The following is a 21,211-nucleotide window of genomic DNA, read 5'->3' as shown; positions in this document are numbered from 1 at the left end:
ATGGTGGCCTTCCAACCTCCAAGCAAGCAACTATCATAGTGTCTCACAATTACAATATCATTACTTTCCAATTAAATGTATTCTTCTATTTTAATATTTGAGAGGTATTTAATCTATAACTAATTACATAGAATTATTTAATTAATAATAAATATATGTTGATATCAACTAGTTCAAATCACATTGGTGGTCATTTATATTGGATTTCAGATTTCAGATTTGGATTTGGATTTTAGATTTCAGATTTCAGAGATGTGTGCTTGATGATATTAAGCCAAAATAATAGGCAAAATATGTAATAAAAGCTAAGTGAATATAATGACCTCCAAGTCGGCAAATAGTTTATGTACTTTTACTTCATGTCTTGGAACATGAGTGAGGTGTCATTGCCTTTTATCACATGCCCACATATGTAATAATAAACTTCAAATGGTTTCATTTTGCAAAATAATAATAATAATAATAATAATAATCCACTCCCTAACACCTCATTCCTGAGTTGTAGCAAAAAAAAGAAGAGAAGAGAAAAGAAAATAAGGAGGGAAAAGAAGAGAAGAGAAAGTAAAAGAAATTTGTCTTTTGTGTTCCCGAATCGGAGAGAAATAGAAGGAAAGTTAAACATTTTGTTCTTTCTCTCCACTTCTCTCCTTTAATAAAACTCGGGAACACCAATTTCTCTTACATTCCTCTCACTTCCACTCATTTCTTTCTTGTCTCTCCTTAAATTGAACTCGGGAACGAGATGTAAGAAAAGAGGTTCTCTTTAACACATGGTACTTCCAACTCTAATATTTCTACAAAGTTAATTGACTAGTTTGCCCTCGTTTAATTTAAATTCGGTATACATATTAATTTCCAGCAATTATAATCTTTAAATATGTTAAGTTTGAATCAATCTCTAAAAATAAGCAATCAACATTATGTATTTAATTTCAATTCCATAATAATAGTGCAATCCATTATGTTCAAAAATTATTTCTGGAAATTTGAATATCCTAAATCCGCAATTATTTAAGATTTCTTTGTGTCAATGTAACCAATAATAAATCAGCAAGTAATCTTTTTTAAAATTGAAATTGATTATCCGTAGTTCCCACGGGTTATAACTTACTACTAATAATAATAAGTTTGAAAAGATTTATAAGTGGTTTTGGTCCTCATAAAACTTACAATTATTATATTTTCAGTATCCCACCAACACTAAATTATTTGGATGCAAACGATAATTCCTTTGTTTACATTCTTTCATCACTATAAATCCATAAATCATTTTCTTTAAACTTCTTATATATACATATATATACACATATAGTATATACATTCACACGAATCCATTGTTCCTACCTTAAGCCTCCACCCCCTTCTTTGAAACGTATAAATTTTGATAAAGAAAACAGTAAACCATATAAAACATTTTTTCACTTTTTTTTCTTCTAATGTTAGTCTTGTAACCGACATTATTTTCTCAAATAATAAATAGTAAAAAAAGAAATAAATTGAAAATTATTAAATAAGAAAGCGTGGCTGTAAAGCAATGGGTTAAAGGGCCCACACATCTTTCAATATGTGAACCGGACAAATCTTCCACGGATCTTCAACTCAAAATGGCAACTCTTCACCGCCCATCCACCACCCTTCTCAAATGTGGGCCACACACACCTTCTATTCTCTTGAAACTAATTATTCTAATTAATTTTTTTTTAATCTTCAATACATCCCTTCACGTATATGTTAATAAAAAAAATTATGTCATCACTTGATAAATATTAAATCAATTATAAGTTATGAGGTAAACTATGTCTTTTATTATAGAAAGTTATATCGTATATTTATTGGTATACCCATAGAAGTGTTAAATAATCAAAAATTCAAACGTAACTCAAGATAATTATCTATTTATACAACCAAACACAAATTACACAATTACATTTCAATCGGTTAAAACCAAACTTAGAAGTCTCTGATTCAGGTTTGACTTGTCTGATATGTCTCTTACTTCAGATTTAATCTTATGTCTAACTTACTTCATATTCAATGTTATACGCAACTGAGTCAGATTTTAATTCAATGATTCAATCACCAACTATCAAACAATTTTTAAACTCAAAATAAAGTTTGTTCATATTCTATCTTAAAAAACAACTTTATTGCTTAAAGTGAAAGAAAAACAATGTGATATTAAGATGAATAGTACAAGGTAAGTACCACATGGTGTTATCACCAATGCATACCATAATGAGTCGCACAATGAATCATCAATACATATATATGCAATAAACATTTACCAACAATATAATAATTAAAAGTACAAACAAATTCATAAAGCCAAAACTTTAGGCTCTAAATTTTTTTTCTTTCTTAAATATAATATTGTTTTTTCTGTATTACCGCTATTAATATATAATTATTGTGTTTTATATTGGGTATTGACAATATATACATTAATATATAATTAGTGTATTCAATATTTAAAGAAGACATGACAGGAGGGCGGAGGTTAGGGGTGGGGTGGGGTGGGGTGGGGGTGGTGCTACTTTTGCTTTTTTTGAGTTACCATCACTACCACCACCATTAGCTCTCTTTGAAACATTCTTTTCCAACTTTTTTGATTTCCCATAACCTTAAAACTCTCTCTTCAATTCTTCCTCTCTTTCTTGAATTCATATTTGGAAATTTGGTGTTTTTACTTGTGTATCTAATGATCCTATAGAGTTGGAGAAATGGTAAGTTTTTTTTATGTCTTTCATTGTAATCTGGTTTTATCTGTATAATTTGTGTTAGTTGCATAAACATAAACTGTGTTTGTTTATAGGGAACTCCGGTGAATATTATCGTGGGATCACATGTTTGGGTTGAAGATCCTGAAATTGCATGGATTGATGGAGAGGTTTTAGATATCAAAGGAAGCAATGCTACGATAGTTACCACAAATGGAAAAACTGTAAGTGTTTGTATAATTGTCATTGGATCCTTGAATATTCTACAGTAGCTCCTGTTTTTTTTATTAAAGGACAAAATAATGAACATCCTTTTTATCATTTTATCGATATTGACACTTAACTGTTTTCTCTAGTTTTTAAACCATTTTTTTTTTACTTTTTTAATCAAAAACGTTTTTCCATGTTACCAGGTTTTGATATCATTGAAAAATGTAAAAAAAACATTATTGAAATCACGTTGTGTTTTTCTTCAATTTGGCGTTACGAAAAACAGGGGAAATATTTTTTTAATGGTGGAAAAAAAGTAGATCTTTCAGAGTACAATGCCTTAATAAGAAAAAAAAAAGTTGAGTAATAAACATTTTATAATTGTGAAAATTATATAAAATTTCAGATAAAAGCAAATATATCAAATATATATCCAAAGGATACGGAAGCACCACCAGCTGGAGTTGATGACATGACTAAGTTAGCTTACCTTCATGAGCCCGGAGTGCTTTACAACCTTGCTGCCCGATTTGCCCTCAATGAGATATACGTAAGTTCCAAAAACTTTTAAATGTTAATTAAAAAAAATTAATATTAATAAAAAATATATATATATATTAAATTATTATGATTGAAAAACAGACGTATACTGGGAACATTTTAATAGCAGTAAATCCGTTTCGAAGATTACCACATTTGTATGATGTTCACATGATGGAGCAATATAAAGGGGCCACTTTCGGAGAGTTGAGTCCACATCTTTTTGCCATTGCTGATGACTGCTACAGGTTTAAATTCTTATTTCATGTTTTTTTTTTATCAATTCATGCAAAAATGGTTACAGGTGTAATGATTCATGATTTTGTTTTATTAATTAGGGCAATGATCAATGAAAATGGAAGTCAGTCGATATTGGTGAGTGGGGAGAGTGGAGCAGGAAAAACTGAGACAACAAAAATGTTGATGAGATACCTTGCTTTCATGGGAGGCAGATCAGGTACAGAAGGAAGAACCGTTGAACAACAAGTTCTCGAGGTGGGGTTTTTTTTTTTTTTTTAATTAATAAATTTTTTGTGTTTAATTTTTTGGAAAATTAATCATGTTACTTATCAGTCAAATCCAGTTCTTGAAGCCTTTGGGAATGCCAAAACTGTGAAGAACAACAATTCGAGGTGAAAACTCAACGTAATACCATAAAATATTATTTTGTTAAGCCCCACATGACAGAACAGATTGTACTGTGTTTGACGTGCATTAAACTGTGACAGAGACCGATGTTAATAAGACAAAAAACTTGCAAATTTTTGTCCCACCAAAAAAAGATAGAACAAGGTGGGATAGTAACTCGTTCCCGATCTCTTGTTTGTGCAAAAAGACATAAATGCCATCCGCATCCTCATCATGGAGAATAGCAATAGAAAGTTTGTCTAATCTCGTGCAGTCCTTTGCAGTGCCATCTCGTGTGTGACACGAGATATGACTGGACTGGATGGGACTAGACAAACTTTCTATTGCTATTTTCTATGATGAGGATGAGGAGGGTATTTATGTCTTTTTTTTCACAAACAAGAGATCGGGTATGAGTTACTATCCCACCTTGTTCTACCTTTTTTGGAGAGACAAAAATTTGCAAGTTTTTGTTTTATTGACATCTGTGTTTGTCACAGTTAAATGCACGTCAAACACAGTACAAGGCCATTTGTTCTGTTCGACTTCTGAGTAACTAAAAAGCATTATAGGTTGATTTATGGGAAAGTTCACATGACTGAGTGTTTGTATCAGTCGTTTTGGTAAATTTGTAGAGATCCAATTCGATAAGCAAGGAAAGATATCAGGGGCTGCAGTCCGAACTTATCTTCTAGAAAGATCACGTGTTTGCCAAGTATCTGATCCCGAGAGGAATTACCACTGCTTTTACATGCTTTGTGCAGCACCCCCTGAGGTAACTTCAATTATTCCAATTTTTTTTTACAGTGTTGCTATTTCTTGCATTTAACCCTTTTTTTATATTTACGATCAATGTTTTCAGGATGCGAAGAAATTTAAACTAGGAGATCCGAGAACATTTCATTATTTGAATCAAACTAATTGCTATGAAGTAGCAAATATTGATGACGGAAGAGAATATTTGGAAACGCGAAGTGCTATGGATGTTGTGGGAATCAACAATGATGAACAGGTATATTTCTTTTTTACTTAATGGACTTAATTGGGACAAAACTAAATCAAGTAAGTTTTTCTTTTTGACTTAATACAAAAAGAACGACTTATTTGATTGCTATTTCTTGTAGGATGCAATATTTCGTGTTGTAGCTGCAATTCTTCATCTTGGAAATGTTGACTTCATCAAGGGGAAAGAATTTGACTCTTCAAAAGTCAAAGATGAAAAGTCACTCTATCATCTTCGTACAGCAGCAGAGCTACTAATGTATATGATTGTTATCAAATCACAATATAAACATTCTATTTATTAGTTTTTCATTAATTAAAAAAAAATAATAATAATAATCTTATTTTTAACAGGTGTGACGAAAAAGCCCTTGAGCAATCATTATGTGAGCGTGTTATTGTAACCCCAGATGGAAATATCACAAAACCATTAGATCCAGCAGCAGCTGCTTTGAGTCGTGATGCCCTAGCAAAAACAGTTTACTCCAGACTCTTTGACTGGTAAGAAGATCAAAAATGTTTTTGGACAATTTTACCCCTAACATCATCTTCATTCTATTACACCATATTTAATTTATTATCTTTGCACCAAGAAGAGCCCTAATTTTGTAATTAGGAGGTAAGATGACTATTTTACCCCTAAAAAACTAGTTATGTTGAGCCAAAAATGAACATATTATTATAATGCGTGTCACTAAAAAGGTAAAAAAGTAAAGTTTGATACTAAATTCATGAACTATGACAGGATTGTGGACAAAATAAACAATTCAATTGGTCAAGATCCTACTGCAAAAAGCATAATTGGAGTCCTTGATATATATGGCTTTGAAAGCTTCAAGATTAACAGGTATATAATGGTAATTTTATAAAATAAACAATTTTGACTTCAAGAATTCAACCTTATGAATTTCTTCTATATGATAGTTTTGAACAGTTATGCATTAACCTAACAAATGAAAAGCTGCAACAGCATTTTAATCAGGTAAAATACATGAATATATAAAAGTACATTTCTATATTTTTCATTTATTCCAACAAATCCATTACAAATATAAATTGGAAAAGCATATTTACAGCATGTGTTCAAGATGGAGCAAGAAGAATACACAAAGGAGGAAATCAACTGGAGCTATGTAGAATTTGTTGACAATCAAGATGTTTTAGATCTAATTGAAAAGGTATCAACTTCATAACTTAACTTCATATATGGATTAAATCAAAATATCCTACAAGATTAATTTTTGTTAATTGTGATTATGCAGAAACCTGGGGGCATCATTGCTCTTCTTGATGAAGCATGGTATGTAAATTAAAAAAAAAAAAATACAGAAAAACACTTTTACATTTATTTTATTAAAACAAAGATTTATTTATATACATGGTTTTGCAGTATGTTTCCTAAGGCAACACATGAGACATTTGCTCAAAAAATGTATCAGACATATAAATCACACAAACGGTTTGCAAAGCCAAAACTTTCTAGAACAAATTTCACAATCAATCATTATGCAGGAGATGTAAGCAAAACACTATGTCATATTCATCACAAAAAGACAATATTGGATTTTTTAGGACTACTTCTGAGATAACGATGAGGAGGGCATTTACGTCTTTTTCTCAATATAGGTTACCTATCAAGCTGATCACTTCCTGGACAAGAACAAGGATTATGTAGTAGCAGAATTTCAAGCTTTGTTAAATGACTCAAACTGCCCCTTTGTAGCAAATCTCTTTCCACCATTGGAGGATTCATCAAAACAATCCAAGTTTTCCTCCATAGGAACTCGCTTTAAGGTGAATAAAAAAAATTTATGCATGATTTTTATGAATTCTTGTTAAAGTAAAACCTTGAATTGCAGCAACAACTACAATCACTAATGGAAACCTTGAGCACAACAGAGCCACATTACATCAGATGTGTAAAGCCTAATACGGTTTTGAAGCCAGGAATATTTGAAAATGACAATGTTTTGAATCAGTTGAGATGTGGGGTAAGTGACTATTTGGTAAAATTGAAAATGATTATTTATTTGATTCATTAAAAAAAAATAATGATTTATTTGTTGTAGGGTGTGCTGGAGGCAATTAGAATAAGCTGTGCTGGGTATCCAACAAAAAGATCTTTTGATGAATTCCTAGAAAGATTCGGGATGTTGGCTCCAGATGTATTAGATGGGTAAATATACTTTCTTTTTAATTTAAAAATACAACTATACTAAATTCAAATATACTTTGTTGATTTTTAACTAATGGTGTATTAAACTAAAAGTTTGTGAAATTAAAAGTCAAGAAAGTCAAACTTATTTTTATGTAAGCAGATCTGATGAGAAATCAGCATGTGTAGCAATTTGTGATAGATTTGGATTGAAGGGGTATCAGGTATGTAAACACTTTCAATTTTTGTAAAAAAAAAAATAATAAATGGTTACAAGAATATATATTTTTAACTTTTCTAAAAAATTTCAGATAGGAAAAAGCAAGGTTTTTCTTAGGGCAGGACAGATGGCAGAATTAGATGCAAGGAGAGCTGAAGTTCTAGCAACAGCAGCAAGAAGAATCCAGAGACAAATCAGAACATATCTCACACGTAAAGAATTCATTGTCCTTAAAAAAGCCACAATCAATACACAAAAGAACTGGAGAGGTAAGTAACTCGTTTATACCAAATTTTAGAATCTCTATAAGAAATAGGAAATGACAAGTTTTTTTTTTTTTTTTTTGTCAAAAAAAAAAAAACAGCAAGACTTGCGCGTATGTTGTATGAGTATTTAAGGAAAGAAGCTGCATCTATACGTATACAGAAGCATATACGTGGAGGTGTAGCAAGAGCATCATACAAGCATTTACAAGGAGCTTCTGTATCTATTCAGACAGGGCTTAGAGCAATGGCTGCAAGAGATGAGTTCAGAAGAAGAAGAAGAAACAAAGCTGCAACTATAGTTCAGGTACTATGGATAAATTATGTTTGTAAAGTATTTAAGAAAATGATTAAGTCATTATTTCTGGATTAAGTCAAAAAGAAACTCAAGGGCAAAAAATGACTTTTGTTCTTGATTTGCAGACTGAATGGAGGAGATTCCATGCATGTTCTGAATATAAGAAGAAGCAGAAAGCAACTCTTACACTTCAATGTCTATGGAGATCAAAGGTAGCAAGGAAAGAACTAAGAATGTTGAAGCTGGTGAGTGAATCTTTATCTCTAAAATCTAAGAATTATATAATACAATTTGACTTAAATACTTTGAGTTATAAAAATAAATAGAAATTGAAAAACTGTAATATGTTGTCACAGGCTGCAAGAGATGCTGGAGCACTTAGAGAAGCTAAGGATAAACTGGAGAAGCGAGTTGAAGAGCTGACATGGAGATTAGACTTTGAAAAGCATTTGAGGGTATATTTTTTTATATAATTTCAGTTTTTTATGTAAATAAATGAAAGGGTGTTGCTAGAAAAATGTGATTTTTTCTAAAGATTAAGCTACTTTCAGGTTGATCTTGAAGAAGCAAAGGGAGTAGAAATCACAAAGTTGCAGAATGCTTTGCAAGAAATGCAAGGGAAACTAGAAGAAGCACATAAACAAATTGTTCATGAGAAAGAAGCAGCAAAAATAGCTATTGAACAAGCCCCTCCAGTCATTAAAGAAGTACCCGTTGTAGACAATACTAAATTGGAGGAATTAACAGATCGAAATCATAAACTGGAGGTATTTCACTTTCTTATTAATCACCTATCTAATTTTATTTTTCATTCTAAAAGATCATTTGTATATGCAAAAAGCCAAATATTAAACCAGCATGAGTGGATACCTTATACTATACTTCTATATACAGGATGAAATTCTAGAGTTTAAGAAGAGAGTTGAGGAATTTGAGAAGAAGTTCAATGAAGTTGACAATGAGAGCAAAAATAGACTCAAAGAGTTGGAGGAATCACAAGCAAAAATCTCAGGTCTTCAGGAGACAATTGAAAGGTAGCTAAACCACAATAAGCCATTTTTCTTTTTTGTGTTGTCCAAATAAAAAAATATTTGAGAAAATGAAAGGTTAGGGCTTAATGGGGGAAGCCTCATTTCCATGACTTTCTTTCTTTTTATGTTTTTTAGTATTACATTTAGTGAAAAAGAAACTCACCCATATAAAGCTTAAGTTTATTTATTTATATGAAAGTACATTGCTATTTATTGACTTTGTATTTTATACGCACATTATCAGGTTAGATGCAAACTTATCCAACCTCGAATCAGAAAATCAAGTTTTGAGACAAGAAGCATTGGTTGCTTCAACTAATGAAGACCTCACAGAAGAAACTGAAAAGTAAGAGTACACAAAATATTTTTTTTTCTAACATTATTTACCTTCTTTTCTACTCAATTACATGTTTCATATCTTAAGTTCTTTAAATATGGTGGCATCTGGAGCATTAACCATTTGTTAAGATTCTAATTTCTAGGGTTTCAAGGTCCAATGTGCCAAAAAGCTAATCTACTTAATGTTCACATGTTGTAATTATGTGTTATGTTTAGGACTCTATTTCAATAAACCAAAAGAATTTTAAAAAATCAGGCACATAGAAGTTAGGATCAAAAGTATTATGAAGGGTAAATAATGGGAAGACAATATTTACCACTAAAACGCTAGAGTAAAACTTTAAAGGGCCTTATTGTATTTAGGTTAAATGGAAGAGTTGCCATTGATTCAGAAACTTAATGTTTCACTTTCTTTCAGCCTCAAAAGCAAGATCAAAGAATTAGAGTCAGAAAATGAATTCCTTCGAAACCAAAAGGTGGTGGTGGTGGAACAGATAACCACCCCTGAAAAGGTATCACCACAACTACAGGTAAATTGACCATTTCGTCCTTTCCCTATGTATGGGCGCTTGAGAATATATATATATTGATCTAATATGATATTTCAGAGTTTGAATAATGGACATGAAAAGAAGGATGATTTTGAAACACCACATGTGGATCAAGAAAAGACAAAGGTAAAGAAGGAATCTTTGAAAAATCTACTCAATTATAGCAATGTAATTTTTAAGTATAATGTCCTCATAAGAAATATTATAACGATAAATAATTTCTATTTTTGCAGGAGTTAGAAAACACCCCATCATCCCTAACAAAACAAAAATCTCTTACAGACAGACAACAGGTATGAATTTAGAATGCATAACCAGAAAAACCATGATTAAAAAAAAAATTGTAAGAATTCAAAGTAAATTGCTATTAAATTGTTCTCCAATTATTGATATTCCATATCTGTGCTTCCCACAACCAGGAGAACCATGATGTTTTAATCAAGTGTCTTTTGGAAGATAAGAGATTTGACAAAACAAGACCAGTTGCAGCATGTATTGTGTATAAAACATTGGTTCAGTGGAGGTCATTTGAGGCAGAAAAGACACATATTTTTGATAGAATTATTCACACAATTCGATCTTCGATAGAGGTAATGTTCATTTTCATTTATTAAAAGAATGAAAATTTGCAATATACTTTTGCTTATGTTCTTTATCTTTTGCCCATAATAGCAACATGCTTACATTTTTTACCTAAGGGCAAAAGATAAAGAACATTGTTTATATTGGTAGTGACTAGTGAAGGTAAAGTACGTTGCTATTTCTTGCAAATTGCCCTTAAAAGGATGATGTGTCTAGTGTCTAGTGTCTACTTGTTTCTTGTTGTATTTGTTTTGTATTGAAACTAATCAAAAGCATTCTATATTATTACTGAAGACTCAGGACAACATCAAAGATTTAGCATACTGGCTATCAACAACTTCAACTCTTTTGTTCCTACTGCAAAGTACAATCAAAGCAAGTGGTTCACCTTATAAGTCTCCACATCGTAATCGCGCCTCACCTACCACATTGTTTGGTAGAATGACACAAGTAAGCTCTTTTAGCAATGTACTTTCATAATTTGCTTATTATAGCATCTCACTTTCACTTATTCCTATTATTATAGCATTTTACTTTTAAAAATATACCAAATTGTAGCAATGTCAATGAAGTACAAACAATAATGTACTAAGAAGAAGAAGAAAAAAAAAAGTGAAAGTGCAATGTTTATACTTTGGTAGATTTTTCAAAGTATAATAATGTCTAAATAAGAAAAGAACTGAAAGTGCAATGTTGTAATAAAAAGAAATGAAAGTAGGATGCTATAATATAGAAGTTAATAAAAGTATGTTGCTATTTCTTGTAGGGTTTTCGTACATCTCCTATGGGTATGGGTATCTCTAGTGGATATAGTGGAATGGAAGGGAAGCCGAGTGCACAATCAAAAATAGAAGCCAAATATCCTGCACTTTTGTTCAAGCAACATCTAACAGCTTGTGTAGAAAAATTGTATGGAATGATTCGTGACAGCTTAAAGAAAGAGATAAGCCCGTTTTTGAATTCATGCATTCAGGTAAAATTGTTATTATTATTATTACTATTCTTATTGTTATTAATGTTACTATTATTAAAACTACACATTAACCATCAAATACACTAATAGGCACCAAGATCTACTAGGGTGAGACCAACAAGAGGGGCATCAAGAAATATTCTTTCAAATATTGTGGCAAAACAACAGGCATCAATTATACACTGGCAAAGCATCGTTAATAGTTTGGACAACACCTTGGGCATACTGTCTGAAAACTATGTAAGCAAGAAAAAGTTAAATCCTCTTTTTGCAATTGAAATCTCATAATAGCAATGTACTTTCATTTCTTTACTGATAATAGTGATATCTTTAGGTTCCTTCAATAATCACAAGGAAAATTTTCAGTCAAGTATTCTCGTTCATAGATGTCCAGTTCTTCAATAGGTAATGCCTCTAGTGAATACTTGAACAAGATGTTTTACTAGTTAGTATATTACTTAGGTTTCGAATATTTGATATCTTGTGGTATTTGCAGCTTATTGCTTCGGCGTGAATGTTGCTCGTTTAGTAATGGAGAATATGTTAAATCGGGTTTGCATGAACTTGAACAATGGTGTAAGAAAGCAACCGATCAGGTAATTATTATTCCTTCAAACCATCTCTAGATGACTTGGATCCGATTGGTTACACAGGTTGGAACAGAACATAGCATGTTGTACTGTGTTTGGCATGTATTGGACTGGGACTGGGACCGGGACTAATGTCAATGGGACAAAAAGTAAAAAACAATTGTCCCACCTAAAAAGGTGGACAGACACTGATGTCAATAAGACAAAAGTTACAGCTTTTTGTCCCACTAAATAAGGTGGGACGGGGACTGATGTCGATGAGACAAAAGTTACAGCTTTTGTCCCATCAAAAAAGGTGGGACAGGGATTGATGTCAATAAGACAAAAGTTAGAGCTTTTTGTCCCATCAGGAAAGGTGAGACAATGACCAATGTCAATGAGACAAAAACTACAAATCTATGTCTCACCCAAAAAGGTGGACTAGGGACTTGCTCTCTACCTCTTGTGTCTACAAAAGACGTAAATACCCTCATCATCAAAAACAGCTTAAGAAATCTAGTTTAGTCATGTAACAAACACACCTTAAAAAAGATCCAATTAAGTGTCGGGATAATAATTAATTGTGTGATATTATACGTTATAATCATATAGTTTGCTGGATCTTCATGGGATGAGTTAAGGCACATAAGGCAAGCAGTTGGGTTATTGGTATCACACCAAAAGACTCAAAAGTCCATGGAGGAGATCACAAATGAACTTTGTTCGGTAAGATGTTCACCTACATGTTTTCTTTCTTTTTATTTACAGAAAATTAAAGGAAATAACAACATACTTTACTCTTTTTACTAATATAGAAAATGTACTTTATTTATTACCTCATAGTATCAATAGGAATGTACATACTTTTATTTACTTATAATTTATAATAGGAATGTACTTAACTTTTTTTACTGATAATAGCAATATGTAACCATAATAGCAACATACTTACATTTATTTACAGATAATACCAATGTACTTACAATTCCTTACCAATAATAGCAACGTTACACTTTTATTTATTCAATTCTTTTATCTACATAAATAAATAGATATTAAAGTGTACTTCAAGATTTACATCTAAAAAACTAACCAAAAAGTAACCTTTGCTTTATTTCTCTTTTTTTCCTTTTGAAATAGGTGTTGAGTGTTCCACAAATATACCGTATTGGAACTATGTTTTGGGATGACAAATATGGAACTCAAGGATTATCTCAAGAGGTAAGGAATATATAAATGATTTCAATATTTGACATGATTTTACTTAAAAATGGAAGGAAATAATTTTTTTTATGGATTCTAGGTAATTGGCAAGATGAGATCACTAATGGCAGAAGATTCAGTTAGCATGCCCAACAATTCTTTCTTGCTTGATGTGGATTCAAGGTAATTTACATTCAAAACTAACACATGAATTGGAAGTAAAAAAGGGTAATTTAGTCATTACTAACTGACAACTGTTTTAAAAAATTCAGCATACCGTTTTCTTTGGAAGAAATATCCCAATCTTTCCTTGATATTGATTTATCTGAAATTGATCCACCACCCCTCCTTCGTCAAAGATCAGATTTTCATTTCCTGTTGCAGCAAATAGAATGAAACTATTTATTTTTTAAGCGGAATTAAGCAGAAGAAAGCAGAAATCCGCTGTAATTAATTGATTGATTACATGAGTGCTAAGAATGTGATTTTTTTTTTTCATTCTTTTCTCCATTCAAAGTTTCAGGTGAGGATTTGAGATTTTTTTATTTATTACAGAGTGATGTTAGAAGTGTGGTTTCATATTGATTATTGTAAAAAATGACAAAAGGATTGTATTTTTGAAGATAAGTGAAAGATGTGTAAAAGATACTGGTGTTTTTGAAGATCAAGGAGAGATGTGTAAAAGATGTTTGTCACAATATAAGTGAGAGATTTTGTATGTATTTAGAATTGTCCAAGCTGATATGCTGTTAGATTGATGAGTATATCTATTTACCATAATTCAGATAGTTTCATTCAAAACTAAGGCATTTCAGTGTCCATTCAGATAAATGAATTCTCCCTCCATTCCTCATATTAAACAGCAATCAGTTCAAATCTAGAATGCTATAGGATCAAATTTAAAAATGGACTCCTCCCAGATTCAACACTGACACTATTTCTATAAGCATGTTACTAGTTGTGATTTTAATGTATTTGGACTTTAACATGGAACTCTATGCGAGTGCTACCAAATCAAAGCATAAATATATTCAGGAATCGGAAACTATCACGTCAGGATTGCAAATTATAGAGTTATGAAGTAGGAAGGCCATCCACTTCGAAATCCATACGGAGCATAGATATTACGACGACGACTGCTGACAGTCGTATTAGCATTGCGGTACCAAAATGAAAAATTACAATCACAGCTAATAAATTACTGAAAATTTTGACCGATTACCTGTTAGGATTCATATAATGTTCATTCATCGGGGAAAATCATTGCAACAGCTTCGCCTTCGTATTCGATTATTCCTCGAAATCATAGAAGATGTTGGGTGACGATCATAACATTGATAACAATGTGGGCTGGTGGGAGTGGCTCGGCAAACACCATGCCGAGTGCTCGGCCTGCGGAGAATTGGTGGCGAGTCTCTCTCTCCCTACAAAATCAATTTTAGCCAAGGTTTTATTATCGTTTCTTTATTCTTTATTCCCAAAAACAAATGTAAATTAATTTTTTTCATATATATATATATATATATATATATATATATATATATATATATATATATATATATATATATATATATATATATATATATATATATATATATATATATATATATATTAATTTGTCAATTTTAAAAAGGAAAAATTCACCAATAACTCAATATTTGTTCTTTAATTCATTAAAAATTTTAGTAAGCAAATTAATTTTTTATTTTGGTTTTAAAATATCAGCAATTATGATTTTTGTTAGTTAACACCACAATGAACATTGTCATTGCACTTACCACGTATAACTAATACACTAGGGAGAAGAGAGTCATTACTTACCAACTATGGATGTTATTAGGGTTGGAACCGAACCGAACCAATCCAAACCCGAATAATCGAAAATTAAATATGGATAATTGCATTAACCGAAAACCGGACAAAATAACCAATACGTGCTCGGTTCGATTCCAGTATTAATCGGTTCGGTTTGGTTTTTACCCAAATAACCCGAATAACATGTACAAGATGATTAAGGATCTAATATAACTGAAAATAATTGAATAAACTGTATTATGATTCTATAATTCGAATAACATTTACAATATGATTATAAACATTGTATTTTTTATGACTTTTGTAATTTATGATTCCATAACAAATCTTTTAAAAACACAAATTTGGTGACTAAAAATAATGCAAAGTATACATAATTGTTTCAAATGTGCAAAATAAATAAATAAATAAGAATTTGTGTAGTAAGAATGTAAACATGAATTAATTATTATTGACATATAAGAATGTAAAATCCAAACACGAAATATAGTTATAAAGCAACATACTAAACACTAAACATTAAACACCCAAAAATCCATATATATTATATAAGTTAAACATTAAACATTCAACACCCAAAATAAAATATGAATCTTAAGTTTTTAACCATCTCCAAAATAACATTTGTGAAACACAAACTGTTCGAGAATATTGATTGGTTGTTTTCCCTTTCCACCTTCATTGTTTATCGGCTATTCTAAAGCTTTCGCAAACTCGTTGTCTTTCATAATTTTATCAAATATTGTCCACGATTGACTTTCTTGATTTTCTTACCCAATTTTGGGTGTAAACTAAAACCTCTGCAATGTTTGCGGACAAATTTGTTCGATATGGATCTGATATCCACCTGTTTGTACTTAAAGTTGTCTCTAACGCCACGGTAGAGATTTACAATCCCAAACTTTCTAATCTATCAACATAAACATAGAAAGTGTTAAAATATAATTATAAAAAGTATACAAATAATAAAGTTATACTTTTCGTCATACAGGATACAATCTGGTAACGAAATGCGTTTTGTTTCCACCAAAGTATAATATCAAGATATTTATTTTACTTAACTAACTGCTCGTTTAGGTATCATGTCAACTCCGTTTCCATTGATGTTGATCAGTAATATGTTTGTACTATCAAATCGCCAATAAATTCGTTCTCGTCATCAATCACAACTACATCTTCATGAACATGTGTTTGACTTTGAGAAGAGTCGTATAGTCAAACTTTGATCTATATTTTGTAGAAATAAAAAAAAAAATCTCAAATCTTTTTTGAATACCCTGTATTAAGGCCTTAGCCTTCGAATTGACTTGTAAGTTGAGCATATGATCTTTTTGTGTATTCTTCAACTTAATCAACTTCTCAAAGACTTGTTGAAGAAAATCAAACTTGAATCATGGATCTAATATGACCGCAAAATACAAAAAGTCATTTAATTTTTTCAAGGTCGCCCCAATACTTATCGTATTTTTCAGTCATGTCCTTCCTAATCGAACATTATTAGGGAGTCGTTGTCCATTCTGTAATGTGTTTGTACACATCACATATTTCTCCAAAAAAAAAAAAAAAAAAAAAAGAATGATGTTTCATCGATTTCGTTGACGTCGATACTATGTCGGTTTTGAATTTCTCAATAAATCCAACTATAGCTCTACAAATATTGAAATATTCTTCTACAGGGGTCAAAACATCACGAACATACGTAGGATCTATTACAATAAAGTAAATATTAGTGTTTTTTAAAGCTTTAGTAACCCCTATTTTATGAGTTTGTATCTCATTGATTATATAACCAAAAATAGCATATAAGCTTTGTGAATAGTAGCTTAAATTGTAAACTACAAGCTGAAAAAAAAATTTGGGTTGATCGGACAAATAACGAAGACGTTATGACAATTCAAAGTCGTCTAAAATTCTACAAACATGCATTAAAAAAAAAAAAAAAAAAAAATCAGCTTCAACACCCCATGTTTAAGGGCAGATATATCATTGAATATATAACCAAAAATAGCATATAATATGTAAACAATAGCTTAAATTATGAACTACAAGCTAGAAAAAAAATCGGACTAATCGGACAAATAATGAAAACGTTATGACAGTTTAAAGTTGCCTAAAATTATGCAAACATACTGAAACTATAATTAAAAAAAAACAAAAACAATGGAATGGAATATAAAATTACCTTTAACTTCAAACTTGCCAAAAACCTTTGCCAACTCCACTGCAATCTTTAATAACTCATATGTGGAGTTTCATCCGGTTTGGTTATCTTTGCACAAAAACTTATTGGATTCCACATTTAGATATTCCATGCATTCTTTGAACCTTTGAATTCGTTGTGTGAAGTTCTTAATGTATTTAATGGTCTTTTGCATACACTTAATATTAGATTGGTGTTTATCAAACCCATCCCTAACAATAAGGTTAAGGATGTGGGTCATACACCTTACGTGTAATTGTTTCCCTTTGTCATACAAGTTTAGTAGTTTTTCATTAGACTTTCAATTGCTTTATCATTTGCATTAGCATTGTCTATGGTTATGGTCATTACATTATTAAGACCTCACTCTTGAAGACAAGTCAACAATGTACGCTCAAATGTCTTCTCCCTTATGATTATCTAAAGATTTAAAGTTGATAATTCTTTTGTGCATTGTCCAATCATCATTAATAAAATGGGACGTGACCACCATATAGTTCGGCCTTTGACATGAGCTTGTCCAACAATCGATGGTTAAATGCACATTGCTTGGGGGATTACTAAATAACTTAAACAACTTTGCATTTTCTTCAAGAAAGTAATCAATTACTCTATTTGAAATTGTGGTTCTACATGTAAAAACTACATCCCCATTCAATGCATTTGTATACTCAATAAATGATTTATTATCTACAAACTTAAACGGTAATTCTCTGACTAAAATAAGTTTAACAAAGTTTTTTTTTTCTCATCATGCTTCCAAGTCCCAATACTAAAGTGGTTTGATTTTCTGTTTTTTTTTTTTTCTAATTTTTTTGGGTTCATTTTACATATTTTTGTATGTCTAATCATGCAAGAAGTATCGTTTTTGTCGGATTCGATTTTGAGAAACGTGCCACACTTTTTGCATAATCAACCCAACAAGCCACCTTTTTGACATATTTACTTTTTTCATGTTTGTTGTTTGACTTGTTCCGGTTTTGTTTTCAACTTGAGTGTTGTCAACAAGCACATCTTCATCATCAATCTAAAACACAACACATTTAATTGGTACATTAACATAACACGTTTATAAATTAACAAATTTAAAATAATACATTAAATCTCTATTCTCTCTATTTTAATAAAATAATAAGTTTATTCTTCTTTTATCATGTGTCGCCCTCTTAGACCTCCTAATTAATGTCATGTCACTTGTCAACTTATTGATTCTTCATTTAAATTTCAAAATTTAAAATTTTCACTCTAATTACATTAATTTAATAACATTAAAATAAAAATTAAAATAAAATTAATACATATTATAAGGTTAAGTATTTATTCAAATCAATGATTATAATTTTATATAACTAAAAATATATCTTAATTAATAATTTATTTAAAATAATTGATTAATAATTTTGAGTTTGTACTATAAAAGTTTAATTAATTTTGTAATTGTGGTTCCCACGGATTATAAACTAGTTTTGTATAATATAATAACAATATACTTCTATACATCAACATAACACATTCAAAGACCAACATAACACAATATAGAATTGAAAGAATACCGTTTAATGGGGTCATGAAACTCCCTCACTAGTCGTTGCACCTTGATCGATGGTGCAAACTCCAGATCAAACCACAGAACAAAATCGACCCATGTCATCTCAGCCACATCGGCTGCTCCCACCTGACTAGTCACCTCTTCCCACCAGTCTCGGGCTTTATCTCTCAACATACACGAAGAAAAAACCACCTTAGCTGCCTAAGGGCAAGAACTCGTACGTTGGGCGTTCTCAATATCCGCCACCCAACATCGACTAACAATGGGGTCCCTGATCCCGAAGAACTTTGGCGCCCTACACGCCTTGAACTCCCGAAATGAGGGAGTTCGGGCCCCGACCTGGCCCCCAACAATCTCGGCTCTGAATTCCCCGAGCCTCTCCTCCATGATCTCCATCATACCCTCCTTGACTGTCCTAAAGATAATTGGGGTAGCATCAAGGATGCCTCTCGTAACCTCAACTACGATGAGCTCATGCAACCTCTCGTTAATGGGCTCAGAAGTGTCGCCTACCCCAGACCCAGATCATGATCCTCCTCCTCTAAATCGTGTAACCACCATACTAAATTGCAATATGATAAAATATAATGATTAAGATATCAATAGAGGGGATCCTCCCATACCGGTCCTCCTTAGAGTTTCCAGGTTTATCATTAGTTCGAGTATAGGTCCTGTGCTTTCAATAGTACGGGCCCAATACTACATTTCACACCTACTTGTACCTTTCCCAAGGCTATACCTGATAACCCTAATTCGTCCCCGAATCTAACCGTATCTCATAGGCTACTGCATACCACAAATCCTAGGATGTCCTAAGATTTCCTTTGCCCATATCAATCATAAATGGTTGCCTTATGCATGCAAATTATATACAGAAAATGATCAAATAGACTTTCAAATAATAGATTCTACCCTAGGACCACAACTAAACGAGGAACAGGAAATAAGGCCAAATTAATCATTCTAAGCATATAAGCTCCTAACCGTATACAATTTTAAAAGCATACACATAACAAGTTTCATACGATTATCATAGCTCAAATATCAGTATATCATGGCTAACATTTTAGGGAAACACTTATTTGGCCCAGCTAATCACACGTGTTACACTTTCATATTTTCAATACTGTAAAAGTTTTAACTTTTATTTATTATTTTGAAAACAATTTTTATCATTTCCTCAGTTTGAGTCCTGACATACCCAAGGGTGTGCCTGAATTCCTCAAACCAAGACTCTTATAACAACTTGTAACGGCCCAAATTTTCAAAGGAAATTTTTCATTTTTTTATTAGTTAGAATACACTTCCATAAACCACGAAATCAAAATACAGTTGTTTTCAAAACTCATATCAATTACAATTTTTATTTCAAATTATCAGAGTGTCCCATAAGAAAACGCCTGAGAGAGTGCACGCCGCACCATCAAGCTTTGCCCTTGCCCTTGGGCTCATATGTATCTGAAACAAATCCACAAATTGTAAGCTAACACTCAGTGAGTTCCCTAGAGCATACCGTACATACAATCCACATAACACTTATCATATTAGCCATAAAAGCTACATATATCATATAAATCATGCATACCACTTATAAAGAAGCCCTAGAAACCCTCCAGGGTCTTACTTTGGGTGCATTGGGAACCCCCACATGGTCTTAACTCAATGCCTCGGAACCCCCCGAGGTCTTGACCTAGGATGCCAGGGAAACCCTCCAATGTCTTACACCTAAATGCCTCGAGAACCCCCTGAGCTCTTTACTTGGATGTCATGGAAACCCTCCACTATCTTATACCTAAGTGCCTCGGGAACCCCCCGAGGTCTTCCATACAAGTTTCATAGATACAACTAGTACATCACATATCACATAACCTAATAGCACATACGTAACAAATAATGGGTCAACCTTGGTGCCTTCGACCCATTGGCATGGTGGGGAGACTCACCTCTCACGAATATTGTGCTGACAAGATAAGATTCAATAAGTTCCAACCCGCAACTCCAACTCAACTCCCTATATGCATCATAAGATTAATTTATTACAATCCCATAATTACCCTCAAAGTCAACCTGGTCAACCCTAGTCAAAGTCAAGGTTAATCGTCAAGGTCAACAGTCAATGTTGACCCTAAATTCATCGAGTGCATCTAGCAACTCGTCGAGTCCTATCGAGTCCAAAAAACTTGAACAAACCCTAGCCAACTCGACGAGTTTACTTGATATCCAGTAGACAGGGAAACCCAATCCAACTCATCGAGTTGCTAGGGCAACTCGTTGAGTCCCCCTCCCTGTTTGCTTACTATGATGATTCACCGAATGCAGGGACTCCAGGGCTTAAATCTGAAACCCTAAGGTGTCCAGATGGATAAA

General features: G+C 32.0%; 1 protein-coding gene and 1 long non-coding RNA gene across 2 annotated transcripts; one reads left to right on the top strand and one right to left on the bottom strand.

Moving 5' to 3' along the window:
* The first annotated feature begins 2,565 nt into the window (after positions 1-2,565).
* On the top strand, positions 2,566-14,002 carry XIF (myosin-like protein XIF). Its single transcript, XM_078965199.1, has 39 exons — positions 2,566-2,723; positions 2,813-2,941; positions 3,334-3,477; positions 3,570-3,715; positions 3,806-3,962; positions 4,041-4,099; positions 4,710-4,869; positions 4,957-5,106; positions 5,219-5,355; positions 5,451-5,597; positions 5,842-5,943; positions 6,021-6,078; positions 6,173-6,274; positions 6,359-6,396; positions 6,487-6,613; positions 6,723-6,890; positions 6,956-7,087; positions 7,166-7,272; positions 7,415-7,475; positions 7,563-7,740; positions 7,836-8,041; positions 8,158-8,277; positions 8,389-8,487; positions 8,584-8,799; positions 8,927-9,066; positions 9,308-9,409; positions 9,821-9,932; positions 10,011-10,079; positions 10,187-10,246; positions 10,373-10,543; positions 10,830-10,985; positions 11,302-11,508; positions 11,599-11,748; positions 11,843-11,913; positions 12,005-12,104; positions 12,690-12,803; positions 13,218-13,298; positions 13,381-13,463; positions 13,553-14,002. The coding sequence occupies exons 1-39, from the start codon at positions 2,721-2,723 to the stop codon at positions 13,674-13,676; spliced, it is 4,686 nt and encodes a 1,561-aa protein (XP_078821325.1). The 5' UTR covers positions 2,566-2,720; the 3' UTR covers positions 13,677-14,002.
* Positions 13,421-14,747, bottom strand: LOC145006103 (uncharacterized). The gene is made up of 2 exons (XR_013662793.1): positions 14,503-14,747; positions 13,421-13,655 (listed from the first exon to the last, which is right to left on the bottom strand). It is a non-coding gene; the product is annotated as an uncharacterized LOC145006103 (long non-coding RNA).
* Positions 14,748-21,211: the final 6,464 nt, after the last annotated feature.

The sequence above is a fragment of the Lactuca saligna genome, chromosome 7, assembly GCF_052625555.1.
Source record: "Lactuca saligna cultivar CGN05327 chromosome 7, ASM5262555v1, whole genome shotgun sequence".
Taxonomy (NCBI): Eukaryota; Viridiplantae; Streptophyta; class Magnoliopsida; order Asterales; family Asteraceae; genus Lactuca; species Lactuca saligna.
Note: the sequence above shows the minus strand (reverse complement) of the source record. Positions and strands in the feature narration are given on the sequence as shown.

Coding starts and splice junctions, on each gene's coding strand:
- XIF (XM_078965199.1), top strand. Junction 3,716..3,805: donor ATTGCTGATGACTGCTACAG/GTTTAAATTCTT, acceptor TTTATTAATTAG/GGCAATGATCAATGAAAATG. Junction 7,088..7,165: donor TGAATCAGTTGAGATGTGGG/GTAAGTGACTAT, acceptor TATTTGTTGTAG/GGTGTGCTGGAGGCAATTAG.